The sequence below is a fragment of the Pantherophis guttatus genome, chromosome 11, assembly GCF_059756535.1.
Source record: "Pantherophis guttatus breed Tessera chromosome 11, ASM5975653v1, whole genome shotgun sequence".
Taxonomy (NCBI): domain Eukaryota; kingdom Metazoa; phylum Chordata; class Lepidosauria; order Squamata; family Colubridae; genus Pantherophis; species Pantherophis guttatus.
Window position 1 is genome coordinate 7,447,406 of NC_142073.1, and position 19,476 is coordinate 7,466,881.

General features: G+C 44.2%; 1 protein-coding gene across 4 annotated transcripts in view; it reads right to left on the reverse strand.

Annotated features, from left to right (window-relative positions):
* PHKB (phosphorylase kinase regulatory subunit beta) overlaps positions 1 to 19,476 on the reverse strand; it is a 117,334-nt gene that overhangs the window by 60,381 nt on the left and 37,477 nt on the right. For all 4 annotated transcript variants that reach the window (XM_034426455.3, XM_087877294.1, XM_034426453.3 and 1 more), the window contains 3 exons: positions 16,721 to 16,836; positions 8,797 to 8,860; positions 2,383 to 2,478 (listed from right to left, as the gene is read on the reverse strand). In XM_034426455.3, coding sequence (XP_034282346.2) covers positions 2,383 to 2,478; positions 8,797 to 8,860; positions 16,721 to 16,836 — 276 coding nt within the window. The remainder of the gene's footprint in view (positions 1 to 2,382; positions 2,479 to 8,796; positions 8,861 to 16,720; positions 16,837 to 19,476) is intronic.

Below are 19,476 nucleotides of genomic sequence, written 5' to 3' on the forward strand. Positions count from 1 at the left end.
TTCTATGGAGATTCTCAGTCATCCAGGTCCCAAAGGCGTTATTTTTTTTTCAAAAGGCAACTGATTATTGCTTTGATGTCTTAATGTTTTTATTATTTTTAATAGGTATCTTTAATTGATATATTTGTATGTTTTTAAAATTTAAACTGCCTAGAGTAGTCATCAGGTGACATGGGCAGCATCTAAAATGGAGGGAGGGAGGGAGGGAGTTAGGGAGGGAGGGAGGAAGGAAGGAAGGAAGGAAGGAAGGAAGGAAGGAAGGAAGGAAGGAAGGAAGGAATTATAGACTTCAGAGAAACAACACAAGGTGCTTTGTTGTTCTCTGAAGTCTATATACATGCAAGATGGAGATCCATTCCATACCCAATGAAACCAACTTTCTTTGCTTTATGTATGCAACAACTGCAGAGACATCAAAATTGAAACCACAAGGGTTTAAAGAAAGAAGCATATACATACATTGGAATGTTTACAGTGAATAGAGCTCTAAAATATTAAAATATGATAATAAAACAAAGCAATGTTTAGTCAGTCACTGACAGGGTGAAGAGATTTTTCTGAATACACAATCAAGGGTTGGGAGTTTTGTTGTATTTTTATATTATCAGCAATCTCTCTAAGGGAAATTTTGCAATGCAAGTTTGCAAACAAAAACTGATTATGTTATTAGTAAAAGCAGTCTTCGGTTTTTCTCTCTCATCTCTTGCTTTTGAATTTTTCTTTTCTTTTCTTTTTTTTTGTTCATCACTTAATGTACTTTTTATGCTTTACATATTTGTTGGTTATTCCAGAAAGGAACAGGATGATGCTATTTTTTATTATGTACTGCAAAAAAAAAAAAAAAAAAACCCTAGTAAGCTTACAAAATTAAATGACTATTCAAATCCCTGGAAAAGATAAAAAAGTTCTTAAAACAGAGGAGACAATACAGAGATTAAATTTCATCCGTTTGTTGGTTCCAGAAAAAATATTTATGGGTGCAATAAAATTAAAGGAATTGTGAGATTAAATGAATTAGATTTTGACCCATATGAGGATAGTCCCAATCTTTAAACCTATCTGAAAGTGAAGTATTTTTCCTTGAGGCAGCAGTGAGAATAGTTTGCTGGAATTGTCCAAAGCATCATGCCAAGCCTGCCCATTTTAAGATAATGAAATGGAATGTATTGTTATGCTAATGAGAAGTATCTAATGCAGAAATGGCTTTCGGCAAGCCTTAACCCGTTATAAAATATCATCCCCAAATCCAAGTATAATTATTAGCCCCCAAAATAACTAACTACGTATTTCTAACCTAGAAGCGTTCCCGAATTTTAAAAATTGAAATGGAAATTGAATGCACAATGAGGAGAAATAAATGGGGGGGGGAAACGTGGCTTTTTCATGCACTCGGGATGGTGATACGTTCCAACCTGAAGTTCTATTGCAAATGCATCAGAAATTCTGGAAGTCGGACAGATCCACCTATTTATTGCTTAATAACAAATGGTTACAGTCGGAAAACTTTTAAAAAACGTTATTTTCCCTCTTATAACATAAAAGACGAGTCTGCCATAAGGAAGAACTCTTTTACAGTTTTTTCTGAAAAAGATCTGGATTCTAATCCTGTCTAACGACAAACCTTATTAAAATGCAGAGGTGGTATTCAGCAGGTTCTGACCAGTTCTGGAGAACCGGTAGCGGAAATTTTGAGTAGTTTGGAGAACCGGTAAATACCACCTCTGACTGGCCCCGCCCCCATCTATTCTCTGCCTCCTCAGTCCCAGCTGATCGAGAGGAAATGGGGATTTTGCAGTAACCTTCCCCTGGAGTGGGATGGGAATGGAGATTTTACAGTATCCTTCCCCTGCCATGCCCACCAAACCACGCCCACTAAGCCATGCAACGCCCACCAAGCCACACCCACAGAACCAATAGTAACCATTGTTAAAATGGATAGTAAAATGTATCCCCATGAACTCCCTCTATGACAGTGATGGCTAACCTTTTTGCTGTCGCGTGCCAAAAATGGGGGGAGCATGGGGGGTGGGGGTCATACGTGCACGTGCCCACACCCATAATTCAATGCACCCCGCACATGCACACATGATCCCCCCCTCCCCACGTTTGGCACGGTGGGCCAGGTAGGCCCATTTTTCGCCCTCCCCAGGCTCCAAGAAAGCCTCTGGAACCTGGGGAGGGCAAAAACGGTCTTTCCCACCCCCCTGGAGGCCCTCTGCCCCCGGTGGGACAGAAGCCCTGAAAACCAGCTGAATGGTGCGCACATGTGCACTGGAGCTGAGCTAGGGCAACGCTCGCGTGCCCACAGATATGGCTCCATGTGCCACATGTGCCATAGGTTTGCCATCACGGCTCTATGTTATACATTAACATTTTGCTTACGTGAGATCGTGATTCACGAGGAAGTAATGAGCAAAGGGTTTGCCGGTTCCGATTATGAGCGTCAAGATCCACAAAGATGACAGACCAGGAACAACCCTGCGGATGGAGCAGAAAATTAACGCTAAACAGGATATGAGTACCAGGAATACCCTAATCCATTTCTCTCACTCATTAAAAAACTATGTGGCAAATACATACATACATACATACATACATACATACATACACCCTTTTCCCCCCAAAATAAGACATCCCCTGATAATAAGCCCAATCGGGCTTTTGAGTGCATGCACTAAAATAAGCCCCCCCCCCCGAAAATAAGCCCTCCCCGAAAATATTTAAATGCAGAGCTGGAAATCAGGTAAGACGGCAAGAGGAGCCCCAGCTTGTTCCATGCACCCCAAAATAATAAGACCTCCCCAAAAATAAGGCCAAGTGCTTATTTCAGTGCTCAAAAAAAATATAAGACAGGGATTTATTTTCGGAGAAACATGGTAGATAGTGGTGGAAAAATAGAGGAAGGTTGCAAATAGCCACTGTGACATATAACTTATTCCCAATTATTGCTTGAAGACTCTTTGATCTTTCCTTCCTTCAGAAGCTCATCCAGATCTACCTGTATCGGATTACTACTGTACTATTTTTCTATGTATTACGTGACAATCTTAGTTTTAGCAATTCTGATTATCCCTAAGAATTGACTGTTACTGATTTTTTTTGGGGGGGGGGGAGGACAAAGAAAGTCATGAGTCCTCCCTTAAACTTGTGTAATATCCTGTGTACTCAAAAGAAAATTAAAAAAAAAAAACATATTGCAGTTTTCAAAGCCAGGCAGAGGCTAACAATCTCAGATAGTTTCTGTAAGATGTGCAATTAAGCTACCCTGCTCCTTAACGCAAGCAAATTGCTCTCAAACGGGTCTTTATTCAATTAGATATTTTCAAGCGTTTGATCAATGGGAATATGAAGAAAAACTACCCTGCATATCTAAGTATGCATTTTGCAGCAATTCACTTTGTGGTAAAGAGAATTTATAATAGAGAGAGAGAGTATTGGCCAATTAATTCAGATCTAAACATAAGATTAAACAACACGTGGACAAACGTTAGGATCCCAGTGGGCCTGTTCATAGACAATGAGTTTCCATCAAGAGGTAAAAAGAGGTTCTTCCTTCAAGATCTCTGGAAGATCTCCTGATCTTTGGATAGACATTCAACATCCTAAGGGCAGTGGTGAAATCCAAATTTTTTTGGATTCTTTACCTCTTGATGGAAACTCATTGTTCTGTGGGCGTGGCTTGGTGGGTGTGGCTTGGTGGGCATGGCAGTGGAAGGATATTGCAAAATCCCCATTCCCTCCCCACTCCAGGGGAAGAATACTGCAAAATCCCCATTCCCTCCCCACTCTGGGGCCAGCCAGAGGTGGCATTTACCAGTTCTCCTAACTACTCAAAATTTCCACTACTGGTTCTCCAGAACTTGTCAGAACCTGCTGGATTTCACCCCTGCCCAAGGGCCTGCAAACATCAACCGTTCCTCCCTCTTTTTCAGGGATCTTACTTTAGTACATTTCTTATTAGTGCTCCCCACCCAAGTACTTTAAAAAAAATGACAAATACAATGGATATGTTAGTTTAACACATATACCATGTTTCCCTGAAAATAAGACCGGGTGTTTTTTTAATGTTTGCTCCAAAAGACGCATTAGGGCTTATTTTCTGGTTAGGTCTTATTTGGGGGGAAATACGGTACTAAATGTGCTCATCGGGCTGGCAATCTTAACTGGGGCTTATTTTGTGGGGTAGGGCATCCTGAAAAATCATGCTAGGACTTATTTTCCAGTTAGGTCTGATTTTTGGGGAAACAGGGTATGAAATGTACACTGTTGAATAGAGCTTTTAATTGTGTTAGCCTGAAGAAGGCTACAACTGAGAGAATGCTCGGTGACCTCCAGCTGAGCCTCAGCCTCAATCCCACCGTTCTCCCCCAGATCAGTTGCTGGAGCAACCGCAACAACTGGAAAAGTTGTCCTGGGATGGTAGGCTGCATCAGTTGCCAAGGCAACGCTAAGTAGATTCCAGGAGCATCTAGGAGCCCTGGGAGAAGCAGCATTGAAAAAGCTGGCTTACTTTAAAATAGATCAAGAAAAGCAGAAAACATATTGACTCCTGAGGGAAACTAAATTCTTCTTGTGCACACAGACCTTGGAAATCAAGAGGCACATCTACAAAGCAGATTTTTTTATCATAAGGAGGCTTCCTGCCATCCCTGAAAAGTGTCTCTTTCGCTCTGACTAGGAAATTGCCTCACTTAAAATCAGAGAAAAAGAAGATAGGCATAAGGCAAGAGACTTTTTGACAAACAAGGCTGGCATTGGTATCAAATCACCAAGTATTTATTTATTTATTTATTTATTTATTATTTATTTATTTAAATTTTAATACCGCCCTTCTCTCGAAGGACTCAGGGCGGTGTACAGCCATACTAAAACAACATATACCCATAAAATTTAAAAACAGTTTAAAAGTAGGGCTGTTACTGTCACAGCAGACTTTTGACTCAAAGCCTCTGCCTCTTCTTGAGCAGCATACAAGGAGTCCTTGACTAAGGACCACAACTGAGCTAGGGGTGAAATCCAGCAGGTTCTGGAGAACCCGTAGCGGAAATTTTGAGCAGTTCAGAGAACCGGAAGTGGAAATTTTGAGTAGTTCAGAGAACCGGCAAATACCACCTCTGGCTGTCCGCAGAGTGGGGTGGGAATGAAGATTTTGCAATATCCTTCCCCCAGGAGTGGGGTGGGAATGGGGATTTTGCAGAATCCTTCCCCTGGAGTGGGGTGGGAATGGAGATTTTGCAATATCCTTCCCCCAGGAGTGGGGAGGGAATGGGGATTTTGCAGTATCCTTCCCCTGGAGTGCAGTGGGAATGGAGATTTTACAATAGCCTTCCCCTGCCATGCCCACCAAGTCACACCATGCCCACCAAGCCACGCCCACAGAACCAGTAGTAAAAAAATTTGGATTTCACCACTGAACTGACGGTCCAAAGTATGAACCGGTTACTAAGCGTCTGAATTTTGATCACATGATCATGGGGATGCTACAAAGGTCGTAAGTGTGAACAGGTCCACTTAGAGAGGGCTGTAAAACACTATGAACTGGTATATAAATCTAAGTGCTATTGCTACTAACTTAACACCTGCAGTGCTTCACTTAACAACTAGGCCATGAAAGGTTGTAAAATGGGGCAAAATTCACTTAACCAATGTCTCTCTTAGCAACAAAAATCTGGGGCTCAATTTTGTTGTTGTTCTGATTTGCTTTTCCTTTCTCTCTCTCTCTCTCTCTTTTAGGTGGGTGACACGACTAGAAGTTAGGTAGGATAGAAAGAAAATGTTTTTCAGTGAAAGTTGACATGGTTAAAAGTTAGAATAAGCGATGGAAATAAGAGAAGGGGGAATGTTAGTGTAGACACCTTTATATAATAAAATAAAAGTAACAATAAGAGAAAGCATGGAATAATTGAATAATGGCAGATTGCAACTTATTATAATTGTGTATCATTATTAGAAATATATAAGTTGATTGAATGGAATAACTATGATTAATTTTACTAGTTTTATTTGTATTAGAATGTATGATACTCAGGTGCCACACTGTTCATGCACCGATTTGATATGTTTGTAAAAAAAATATTTTAAAAAATAAAGAATCTGGGGCTCAATTGTGGTCCTAAGTTGAGGACTGCCTGTACATGGGGTAAGATACTCAATTATGTTCCTATTTCGTATCCTGATCCAGCATGGTTCCCTACTTGGTCTGCCTACATTTATTTATTTATTTATTTATTGGTTCGATTTATGTGCCACCCTTCTCCGGAGACTCAGAGCGGCTTACAATGCGTTAAGCAATAGCCGTCATACTTTTGTACATTAGCATCTTCCTCTCTCTCTTTCAATAGGCAAAGGACAATGAGGTTTAAGAAATTGTGATCTGGGCTTCACAATATTTGCTCGGTCTACAGGTAAGAAGCTTATCTGACTTGCTGTAAAAGAAGTTTGTGTCCTCAGGACTGCCTGCGGCCCACAGCTATGTTTCAAAGCTCTCTCTTAGTTCTAACGTCTGGCAGGGTGATTCATTCCTGGCAGCCTAAACAGCAGGATGGCGGTGGGAGAAGAGAAGGAAGAGGAATGGAATAAAAGAGATGGATGTTCAGAAACAGAGAAGGCAAGGCTACAACTATTTCGCGTTCCATCTGTCTCCCCGATCTTTGCCGGGACTGAATGCAGTTTGCCTGCACTAACTGCAATCTGAGAAAATAAAGATTTGCAGGATCTAATCTGGGTCAGTCACCGGGACCGGAGGTTTTGTCTTCTGAGCTTTCGGACTTGTGTTGGAGCCCATCTTATACCCATTTTGGAATCGTGCTGGAGCCCATCACTCTATAACCGTGATGGCGAACCTATGGCATGAATGCCCAAAGTGGCAAGTGAAGCCATGTCGCCCGGCATGGGTGGCGTTGCCTCTTTGTCTTCTGGGTTTCTGGCGTGCATGCATGCGCAAAGATCAGCTGTCCTTCACACGCACAACAGTGCCGAAAACCAGTGCGTGCATGCATGCTGGCCAGCTGATTGTCAGACACGCATGAGTGCCAGAAACCAGAAGTTTGGCTTTTCCAGAGCACAGCCCCAATGAACGCGCATTTCCGCGTGCGACATTTCCGCGTGACTTTTTCGGCACTCGGTGCCGAAAAGGTTAGCCATCACTGCTCTATAGCGAAGTGTGATATTCTACACTCTGCTAGAGAGAAGTTCCCTGAGGATGGGCTCCAGCACGAACCCGAAAGCTCGGAAGACAAATACCTCTGGTCTCGGGGATCAACCCAGATTGGATCTCTGCAACTTTATCTTGGGACACGCATATTTGCCTTCATTTGTGTGTGTGTGTGGGGGGGGAAGATTGCTGATTAATCCTGCTGCAAAGGCTCTTCCTTTGATGAATATATTCAAGTGTTGTGGCCTGTTGATCCCTGGCCCCTTCAGCAGCCGAATCAGAGGAAGAGGAGCGGCGTGGGAGTAAAGGTCAGCATCAAGGCAACCTGAGAGCTCCAAGGGTGAAGAGGGAATGGAACTGGCAGAAAGGACTTTGAACCAGTTACCACTTCATGCCCTGGCTTATCTCAGAAAGCTGTTCTTCTGATAATATTTAAAAAGAAAATGCTGTGTGCACCACCCTGAGTTCCAGGAGGAGAAGGAGAAGGAGAAGGAGAAGGAGGAAGGAAGGGAGATGGAATTGGGGAGAAAGAGGAGAAGGAGGAGAAGGAGAAGGAAGGGAGGGAGATGGAATCGGGGAGAAAGAGGAGGAGGAGAAGGAGAAGAAAGGAAGGGAGATGGAATCGGGGAGAAAGAGGAGGGAGGAGAAGGAGGAGGAGAAGGAGAAGGAGGAAGGAAGGGAGATGGAATCGGGGAGAAAGAGGAGAAGGAGGAGAAGAAGGAGAAGGAGAAGGAGAAGGAAGGGAGGGAGATGGAATCGGGGAGAAAGAGGAGAAGGAGAAGGAGAAGGAGAAGAAAGGAAGGGAGATGGAATTGGGGAGAAAGAGGAGGGAGGAGAAGGAGGAGGAGAAGGAGAAGGAGGAAGGAAGGGAGATGGAATCGAGGAGAAAGAGGAGAAGGAGGAGGAGAAGGAGGAGGAGAAGGAGGAAGGAAGGGAGATGGAATCAGGGAGAAAGACAAGGAGAAGGAGAAGGAGAAGGAGAAGGAGGAAGGAAGGGAGATGGAATCGGGGAGAAAGAGGAGGTGGAGGAGGAGAAGGAGGAAGGAAGGGAGATGGAATCGGGGAAAAAGAGGAGAAGGAGGAGGAGGAGAAGAAGGAGAAGGAGAAGGAGAAGAAAGGAAGGGAGATGGAATCGGGGAGAAAGAGGAGGAGAAGGATCACAACCAATCACCACTACCATCATCATCATCATCATCATCATCATCATTGAACAAGGCAGAACTAGACCATGTTTTGTATAAACATAAGAAAAAAAACGACAGAGGAAGTGGACCGGTTAATGTATTCGATTATCAGAGGGCAAAGTAGACGGGGCTGATTAAAAACAAGGGATGGTCCCATGTATGAGAAAACTGTGCGGGGGGGGGGAGGCAGGAAAGAGCCAAGGAAATATTTGTAAAACCGTCTGGCCTAATTTAACATGGATCAAAATGACCAGAGGAAAATATGTGACAGCTACAGCGCTATAACTGTTAACTGAGAAAATAATAACTGGGGAAAACTAAGAAGCTTGCAGACTGGAAATATTTTATCATGTGGATATTAGACACCCTTTGATGTGCAGTGAAAGCAATTTACTACAGAACAAGCAGTTAATTAAAAATGAAGGAGGAACAAATCCTTAAATAGTCCTACTATTGTACCTGATTGCCGAAGAGGTTGAATCCGTTAATTGCTTCTAGAGCAGCTTTTGCCAACCCGACAGAACTGAGGAAGAAAGGAAAGAGACAGAGAGAGAGGGGAAAAAATGTTTGTTATGCTTACAACTCTGGAAATAAAAATTCTGCTCCCTAAAGGCTAGCTTATACATCAGATAATTTCTTGCTGACAGTTTAAAAAAAAATCTTAGGACAAAGTGATGATACAGTCGGTTTATTTTATTGGTTTTCAGCAATTTGTATTTAAAGGTCACCAGTGAATCCATAAAAAAATTACGTGTTTTTTTTTTTGAAAGGACCTTGGATTTGAACATCTGGAACTGTAGGTTTATAGGTCTTGCTGTGACAATAGCTGGCATCACTTTTGTGGGGGGTGATGAAAAGAAGCTGACGATTTATTTATTTATTTTCATTACTTTATGGGACCGTTGGTGTACATGGTTACTCTTCTAATCTGGCTAAGGGCCTAAAGTAAATTGTCTTTTATTTTGAATGCTTTTTAATAATACTGTAGAAATAAGCAAACTCAGGCCATAGTCATCTATGAACGATCAGCACCTTGGACAGCACCACAAAGAGATTAACCAAGATCAGGGATTGGCAATCCGTGGCTCTTTCATCCTTCTGCTGCGGCTCCCTGTCGCCAGTTGGCTCCACAATTGATAGGGCTTTCGGTTAAGACAGGTAGAGGAAAAAGGACTCCATGCTAGGAGGAGACTCTATGGTGGGGAAACCGGACTTCCGGTCAGCTCCAAAATTTAACAGTGAGCTTCCAGTTAGGACCTTTGTGGCTCTTTGAGTGTTTAAGGTTGCCGATCCCTGACCAAGACTATTAATCTGTACTTTTTTTTTTTAATTTGATTTATATGCCGCCCTTCTCCGAAGACTCAGGGCGGCTTACAATGTGCTCAGCAATAGCCTTCATCCTTTTGTATATTTATACAAAGTCAGTTTATTGCCCCCACAACTGGGTCCTCAATTTACCTATCTTAGAAAGGATGGAAGGCTGAGTCAACCTTGAGCCTTGGCGAGATTCGAACCCTGCAGTAATTGCAGGCAGCTGGTCTTAATAACCAGCTTAATAACAGGGTGCCTTAAACCCCTGTACTACCAAGGCTACTTGAAAAAAAAATACTTATTATGAACCGAGTCGCTGTTTTATGTGAAATAAAATACTGAAGAAGAATTCATAAATGGACAGGTGCATTTACTCTGAAGCTATCTATTATTTATTCATGAATCAACCATAAAAGGGTTCCTATATTTTTTTTTTCTTTTAAGCACAAATCTTAAAACAATGGGGTGAAAAAGGAGTTTCTGGATCTAAGACTGGACTTGAATCTGCATCTACTTCAAAGTCAGTCCAATATCTTCACATCTACTAGCTCTCCAAAACATAGCTTCCACTGGAATGTTTTCATTAGCTTGTTTTCATTAGCTTACTAGGAAACATTGATTTTTTTTTTTATTATTTCAACCTTCACACTGAGAGCTTTCCACACTTTTCTGAAGTAATACACAAGAGTGGGGGGACGACACACCATGTAGTTTACTAATTGGTTCAACAAGAGAAAGATGATTAGGTTGCCTACCAAACTTTGTTCTCAACAGCTGCCGTCAAAGGCTGATGAAATCACACATATTTTTTCCTCATTTTCTGCTGATTAGAAACTATTCTCTTCGTGAATGACGGATGACATGCTAATAGAAGCTGGATTGCTTAGTGCACTGCTTCGCTAATGGAATCTTCCCCCCTCCATTAAACTCAAGAAGGACACCTATGATTGCAACTTTCCGGCACTTCTCGAAGTCTTCCTGCGGGCCTTCCTTATGTGAATCTACACAAATGGGGTTGTTCTTTTTTAATTTCTCCTATTTTTTTTTTCAACTCAACAAATTTTTGACTCATTCTAATTAACACTTTGTGCTTTGAAATATACAAAATTGGACGCCACCAATTATTTATCAGATTTTATTTCGTCAGCAAAGGAAGGTGACTTTCACTGGATTAAGTCTGTTGCAGCAACGCTGGTTAATCCACCGTACAAACTAATGTGCCCCTAATTAAAATCCACCAAACATCAATAGTATAAGTGACCCTATAAAGAGGAAAATCCAAACCTTTCAAATGAAATCAATCATAGATGGATCCAGGTGTTGTTGTTTTTTAAAGTAAAACAAAACCTTTCCTGGTCAAATCTAAATAAGAGACGAGCATATAATGGAAACCCAATATTTCTTCTTTGATACTGATATAAGTATGCAATAATAAGGCACGATTCAGCCGTCAGTTCAATTATCTAAAGGTCTATGGAGATTCTCAGTCATCCAGTTCTCAGTTGTACCAAAGGTGCATTTTCAAGAGGCAACTGGACTTTCCGGTTTTTCTTTGAAGACGTTTTGCCAAGAAGCTGAAGAAGCTTCTTGCTTGAGAAGCGAAACATCTTCAAAGAAAAACCAGAAAGTCCAGTTGCCTTTTGAAAAAAAGCACCTTTGGGACTTCAATCATCTAATTAACAGATATGTGCCTATGTGAAACAAAGGAATGGCTTTTTCAAAAATGAGATCAGCTTACTGATTTCATTCCTTTAGCTTTAGAGATCAGTAGAGTCACCCAAAAAGTTTTTTAAAAAAAAAATTGAAAAGAGCAACTTCTTTTGCCCACATAGGGGATAAAGATTAAAACAAGTGGATTAAGAACGTGTTACTTGGGTTTGATGGTGTCAATTGATACTGCAAGCTACAAGCTAGCATCTCTGGAAAATACTGAACAGCTTTTCCCAAGCTTTGTGATTAAGCAGCTGTTAAATGTTGGGCTTCTGATTGATGATTGCTTAAGAAAGAGAGATAAGAGATAAGGCACTCTGCTCCTAAATTGCTGTTCACTGTCTTATGGGCAATCTTTAGTTGCAAGCCCCAAGGTTTAATTTAAGACAGATCCAAGCTCAAGGATTCAGTCTAAGGTGCCTAAGTTTAGAAGGACTGTACAATTTATTTATTTATTATTATTTTATTTATTAAATTTATATACCGCCCTATTCCTAAGGGACTCAGGGCGGTGAACAGCGAACGATAAAAATACATGTAATACAAATGTTAATAATAAAAAACCAATTAAAATATACTAAACATTCTGGTCCTAGATAATTCAAGACATCCCAGTTTAAAATAAAATCAAAAAGCAATATAAAGGGAAAGTTAGGCCAGGCCGGCCTGCTGAAACAGGAATGTTTTGAGGGCACGGCGGAAAGTGCGCAGATCCGGAATCTTCTGTATCTCTGGGGGGAGCTCGTTCCAGATGGTGGGTGCCCCCACAGAAAAGGCTCTCCCCCTGGGGGCCGCCAGTCGACATTGTTTGGCTGACGGCACCCTGAGAAGCCCCTCTCTATGGGAGCGTACTGGGCGGTGAGAGGCTATTGGTGGCAGAAGGCGGTCTCGTAAGTACCCCGGTCCTAAGCCATGGAGTGCTCTAAAGGTGGTAACTAAGACCTTGAAGCGCACCCGGAAGACCACAGGGAGCCAGTGCAGCTCGCGCAGGAGGGGAGCCACATGGGAGCGCCATGCTGCTCCCATAACTACCCGCGCGGCCGCATTCTGGACCAGCTGGAGCCTCCGGGTGCTCTTCAAGGGGAGCCCCATGTAGAGAGCATTACAGTAGTCCAGGCGTGAAGTGACGAGGGCATGAGTGACCGTTTTTAACGAGTCCCGATCCAGAAAGGGACGCAACTGGCGAATCAGGCGAACCTGATAAAAAGACCTCCCGGCCACAGCTGTCAAGTGTTCTTCTAAAGACAGCCGTGAGTCCAAGAGGACGCCTAAGTTGCGAACCCTCTCCGTGGGGGGCAATGACTCATCCCCAATAGTCAGTGATGGCACCAATTGACTATATCGGGATGTCGGAAACCACAGCCACTCGGTCTTGGATGGGTTGAGCCTGAGTCTGTTCCTCCCCATCCAGATCCGTACAGCCTCCAGGCACTGGGACATCACTTTAAGGGCATCATTGGGGTGGTCCGGGGTGGAGATGTATAGCTGAGTATCATCAGCATACTGATGATACTTCACCCCAAAACCACGGATGATCTCACCCAGCGGCTTCACATAAATGTTGAACAGAAGGGGTGAGAGAACCGACCCCTGTGGCACCCCACATATAAGGGGCCTCGGGGTCGACCTCTGCCCCCCTGTCAACACAGACTGCGACCGATCAGATAGAAAGGAGGAGAACCACCGCAACACGGTGCCTCCCACCCCTAACTCCTCCAACCGGTGCAGCATGATACCATGGTCGATGGTATCAAAAGCTGCTGAGAGGTCTAATAGGACCAGGATAGAGGAGCAACCCCTGTCCCGGGCCCTCCAGAGATCATCTACCAATGCGACCAATGCCGTTTCCGTGCTGAATCCAGGCCTGAAGCCCGACTGGAACGGATCTAGATAAGCCGATTCATCCAAGTACTGAGGAAGCTGTCGCGCTACCACACTCTCAACAACCTTCGCAATGAAGCGAAGGTTGGAGACTGGACGGTAATTAGCCAACACTGCTGGGTCCAGAGAAGGCTTCTTGAGGAGAGGCCTCACCACCGCCTCCTTCAAGGCAGCAGGGAAGACACCCTCTCTCAAGGAAGCATTTATAATCCCCTGGAGCCAGCCTCGTGTAACCTCCCGAGAGGCCAGCACCAGCCAGGAGGGACACGGGTCCAATAAACATGTGGCCGCGCTTAGTCTGCCCAGTATCTTGTCCACGTTTTCCAGAGTCACAGAATCAAACTCTTCCCAGATAATATTCTCAAGACTTGCCTCCATCCTCCCTCCCGAATCTACCCAGTCAGAGTCCAAATTTTCCCGAATCTGAGCGATTTTGTCATACAAATATTGTACAAAGTCCTCGGCTCTACCCTCCAAGGGGTCCTTCCGCGCTTCCTGGTGGAGCAGGGAGCGGGTCACCCTAAACAGGGTGGCCGGGCGATTATCTGATGACGCAATAAGAGCGGAAAAATAGTTACATTTTGCCGCTTTTATTGCCACCAGGTAGGTCTTAATATGAGACCTTACCAGTGTTCGGTCAGATTCAGAACGGCTGGCCCTCCAACTGCTCTCCAGGCGTCTTTTCCGGCGTTTCATCTCCCTCAGCTCCTCGGTGAACCAGGGAGCCAGGTGAGATCGACGCCGGGTCAGAGGCCGCAAAGGCACGACCCGGTCCAAAGCTCCAGCGGCCACCCTATCCCAGATAGCCACTAGGTCTTCAGTCGAGCCGTGTGCCAGAGCCTCAGGAAATGGCCCAAGCTCCGTCTGGAACCTATCCGGGTCCATCAGGCGCCTGGGGCGGAACCACCTCATCGGTTCCGCCTCCCTGCAGCGGGGTGTGGCGGTTCGAAGGTCAAAGCGAAGGAGGGAGTGATCTGACCATGACAAGGGCTCGATCGCTATATCCCCTATCTCGAGACCACTCAGCCACTGACCAGAGACAAAAACCAGGTCCAGCGTGTTTCCCCCCGTGTGAGTAGGGCCATGAACTAACTGGGTCAGGTCCATGGCCGTCATGGAAGCCATGAACTCCTGAGCCACCTCAGACGCCTCACCGACGGATGGCAGGTTGAAGTCCCCCATGACCATAAGTCTAGGGGTATCAATCGCCACCGCGGCTATAACGTTGAGTAGTTCAGGCAAGGCCGCTGCCACGTGGCAGGGAGCCAGGTACGTAACCAGCAGGCCCATCTGCACCCCATGACCCCACTTCACAAGGAGGGATTCACATCCGGCCGTCTGAGGAACAGTGGCCTCCTTCGGACTAAGACCCTCTTTAATGATAACTGCCACCCCCCCGCCCCTTCCCTGTGACCTTGGCTGATGAAATGCCCGGAAACCGGGTGGGCACATCTCTATGAGAGGGACTCCCCCCTCCTGGCCCAACCAGGTCTCCGTAATACCCACCAGGTCCGCTCCCCCCTCCTGAACAAGATCACAAATGAGGGGGGCTTTATTTACCACGGACCTGGCATTGCATAGCATCAGCCGAAGGCCCAGGGCCTGAGGGTCTGTGCCACCTGGGGAACGAGAAGAGCATTGGGGGCCGGAGCGTGCCACCGCTTGAAGACAGCGAGCGCGCACTCCCGCATTTGAATTGAATGTATGAACAAATCTCTTTCAAATGCCAACTCATGCTCTAAAATAAGACTCTCTTCATGCATGTGTGTGCACTTACATATGCATATGGATCCATTAAGTAATCGTGGAGTTCTTAATTCAAACAGGATATGGTTTGAAGCCCAAACTAATGTGAGTCTCTTGGTATGTCTGTGTCAGCCTTCGAGTCAATATTGACTGCTGGCGGCTGTTTGTACAAGTCATTGCAACTTTTTAGGTAAGATTTCTGAAGTGGTTTGCCATTGCTTCCTTCCTAGGACTGAGATAGAGTGATTGGCCCAAGATCTCCCAGCTGGCTTTATGCTTAAAATAGGATTAAAACACATGATCTTCTATCTTAAGAGCCAAGGTGGTGCAGTGGTTAGAGTGCAGCACTGCAGCCTACTTCAGCTGATTGCTAGTTGCAGTTTGGCAGTTCAAATCTCACCGGCTCAAGGTTGACTCAGCCTTCCATTCTTCTGAGGTCAGTAAAATGAGGACCCAGATTGTTGGGGGCAATAGGCTGACTCTGTAAACCGCTTAGAGAGGGCTGTAAAGCAGGGGTGAAATGCTCCCGGTTTGGACCAAGAAAGTCCAATTGCCTTTTGAAAAGCACCCTTAGATCACGGTCTCCCAGTTTTTAACCTGATATTATAACCACTACACCAAACTGGCTGCCTAAGCTAATGAAGTAACTGAAATCAATGAAAACAGATGGGATCAAGAGGTTTTGAGACAGCCTTCAACAACAAAACAAGCAGATCAGATTCTAATCAGGATGGAATCATTCAGAAATCCATAATCTTCCTTTGCTAGCATATTTAAATTCTTTTGTTCAGGAAATGATGTTTCTGTGAGAAGAATCAAGAACAATGCTAAACAGCCTTTAAAAAAAAAGAAATCACATGTAGACTACATTAAAACTGGCAGGCAAATGAACAAGCAAAAGAAATCTTAATAAGGACAGACAACACATCAGCGGGATGAGTCGTAGGACAAAGGAGAACGAGCAGAAGACTCCGATGCCAAAGACTTTCTAAAGCTCGGAGTAGAAAGACGTTGCTTTTCAGAAACAAAACACAGATGGGATATGTCAAAAATGTTTTTTTTCCCAGAATAATTTAACAGATGCTTGGAAATAAGCTTGAGCAAAATGGTTACAGGACCAATGAATATTTCCAACACATGGGTGGGAATCATGAACTTCTAGACATCACTCAGTCTTCTCTGGAGACTCAGGGCGGCTTACAATGTGCTAAGCAATAGCCTTCATTCTTTTGTATATTTATACAAGTCAGCTTATTGCCCCCACAACTGGGTCCTCAATTTACCTACCTTAGAAAGGTAGGACAATGCCGGCTGGCGACCCCCAGGAGGAGAGCCTTCTCTGTGGTGGCACCTACCCTTTGGAACAATCTACCCCCAGAGATACGAGTGATCTCCGACCTCCGGACTTTTCGTCGGGCCCTAAAAACTTATTTTTTTCAGTTAGCCAATCTGTCTTGATTTTATGGTTGGTTTCAAAATTTGATACGGATTTTAAATTGATAATTTTTAAATCACGGGCCAAATTTATCTAATTATTTTAAATCTATTTTTAATTGTAACTTTATGTATAAATGTTTTTATTTTGGCTGTTCACCGCCCTGAGTCCGAAAGGAGAAGGGCGGTATAGAAGTTTGAATAATAAATAAATATATTCCCAATCATCATTCACAACGGTTGAGAATAATAAGAATGGACTTATTGGAAGGAGGGAAAAAAGGAATGAAAAAAAAAATACCTTGAATGCAATTCAGTGCTGCCGTTGTTATATTTGCTTCCTCTTTCCCACATGCCAAAATCTGGAACCCGGTATGCCCTTTCTACGCAAAAAACGAGGTTTTGTATGAAAGAGACCTTCAAAAAAAAGAGAGAGAGAGAGAGAGAAAAGGAAATAGAATTGAGAGACAGCAAAGTGCTGAAATCTATTAATAGTTTTGGGTTCTGAAAGAACACGGATAGCCCTTCAGATAATTCTGTTTGTCTTGCCTATGGTTCAGTTGCTAATAATAGTTTGCTAGTATTATTACTGGGCATGACATGTAATTGGAGGAAGTATTATTCTCTAAAATTATGTTGCCACTGCAAGCAGGTCAGGAAGAATTACTTGACTGAATTTTACTCCCAGCTCAGCCTGGAGAATTTGCTCTTCTTCGTCATTGCCAGGACTAGATTGTTTGGCTTTGGGGGAAAAAAAAAAAATCAGGATTACTCATTGGGAGCGCCAAATGCTCTCACTTCTTTCCTGGAACATTACAGGAGGACAGAGATTTTAATAATACAGTACTGATGATTGCAAGGGTAAAGCTTTTTTTAAAAAAATCCTGTAACTGCCCTGCCTTGTGCGTGTTAAGGGATGTGCAAGTACTAATATCGCAGGCTCAAAATGTTCGGATTTGTAGGGCTAGGATAGGGGTCAGCAACCTGCGGCTCTGGAGCCGCATGTGGCTCTTTCACCCCTCTGCTGCGGCTCCCTGTCACTCAAAATATGCGTCCCAACCGCCAATGTGCGACACCTGCCGGCACGCGATTTATTGAGCTTTTCAACCCCCATTAGGCCAACCATGGATAAAGCCAAGAAAAGAAAAGTTTCAGAAGAAAACAAACGTTTAATTCAACTACAGATGCTAGTTTTGTGGCCGCTCAAGAAATAGTCAGGCGCAGGAAGGGTTTTGTGGCTCCCGGTGTTTTCTTTTCAGTGGGAAACGGGTCCAAATGGCTCTTTTGAGTGTTTAAGGTTGCAGACCCGTGGGCTGGGAAGATAAAGAGTGAAATCTGTTCATGGGGATTCTCAATCATTCAAGTCATGGTTGTCTCAAACAGTGATGGTGTTCGGACCACTTCTGCTTGCTCACAGCTTCACCATCCCGCCTCACCTCCTAGCTGCGGCATCGGCACGTTGCTCGGCCTCCTGCTCTGTTGCGGTTGCTAGCAAGCAGAAGAAGTGGGCCGATGGCCACGTGGGATCCCGTTGAATGGGGCCACCACTGCAAGGCAAGGCAGGTGTTGGGGCATGGGTGGCCTGGCTGTAGGGGCTTGAGGTAAGCCAGTGTGGGGCATGTGAGACAGCTTCACCACCCCCTGCCTCGCTGTTGTGGCCCGTCAGCGGCCTGTGCAGCTAGTAGCTGATTCCGACAGCGAGGAGACTGATGTGGTGCAGCCTGTGCAGCTGGCAAATGAGTCAGACAATGAGGAGGCTGGAGAAGATGTGGTGCCCGAAGCAGGGCCTTCAGAACCTCCAGAAGCTCCATAAGTGAAGAGGAAGAAGGGGAGGAGCCTCTTCTCGATGCACGGGCGCATAGAACTGCCAAAAGGCAGGAGTGGCTCCTCAGGAGGAGCTCTCCTCGAGAGTAAGGCTTGGGGCTAATTGGCCACTCCCTTAGCCTATTTAAGGAGGAACGCCGACTGAAGCAATTTGCAGGGAACAACTTTAGGTCATTCTCCTTCGTGTCTGGATTCTCTGTAAATTGCTTCTGGGCTTTCTGCCAACCACAGTAAGATTGTGATTACTTTATCTTTGGTTTCTTGTAGGCTGTTAAGTTTCTTAACAGCCTTTGTTTGAGAAAGACTGAGTTATTTTAGTAAATTAAGTTTTGTGCAGACTTTGCGTGTGCTGCATTCTTTGGGGTCCGTAGCTGGGGCAGAACACTTGCGGTGGCACTGGGGCACCATGCCGCCTCCTGCCCCACCGCAAGCAAGCAGAAGTGGGATTCCTTTACATGGAAAAAGAATAATCACCCCCCTGAAAATAATCTCTAGTGCTTATTTTGTGGCCCAAAGGAAAATAAGACCCGGTCTTATTTTCGGGGAAACATAGGTAGGTTGGATTTCAATCTGCTCATTCCACTCGTAGCACCTTCTTCTCCCAAAGTTCCTTCAGATGTTTAAGGAACCCTCAAGCACTTTTCACCTGAGCTGGATTATTTTGTCTTCACGAGCATCTATAATACATGGCAGGCGGTTCAAGGAAGAACCCAAACACCTGCAGAAGCTTGATACGGCCAAAAGCCTCTTCAGTAAATGAGCTTCTTTCGTCTCGTAATCTGCAGAATTAAACTATATTCGGACAACTCCAAATGCTATCTTTCCATTTCAGTTACATTTTGTATGCCCTCTTATAGCCGGAATATTATTCTACAGATCTGAATGTTCAGGTACAGAGGACACATGCAATATGTTGATCCGATAATATGGGAAATAATCCTCTTGCGTTTGTAAGGAGTTAACGAATATCATTGTTCTACACAGAGAAACAAAACCTATTACATTTATTCAACCATTTAGAACTGGCTCAGCATTTTCATCTACTCCTGGAGGCAGCTCATTTACCTCCAAGGGAAACAAGGAATAATAATGAATAGCTTCAATACACTCAATAGGCATAACATTTTGCGCAAGGGATTAGTCTAAATGCGAAATAAAGGGGGGAATGGGGAGGGGCCAGGGCTCAGAGCGAACCCCAATCGGGACATTTTCTGGATGAAACCACTCAGAGTT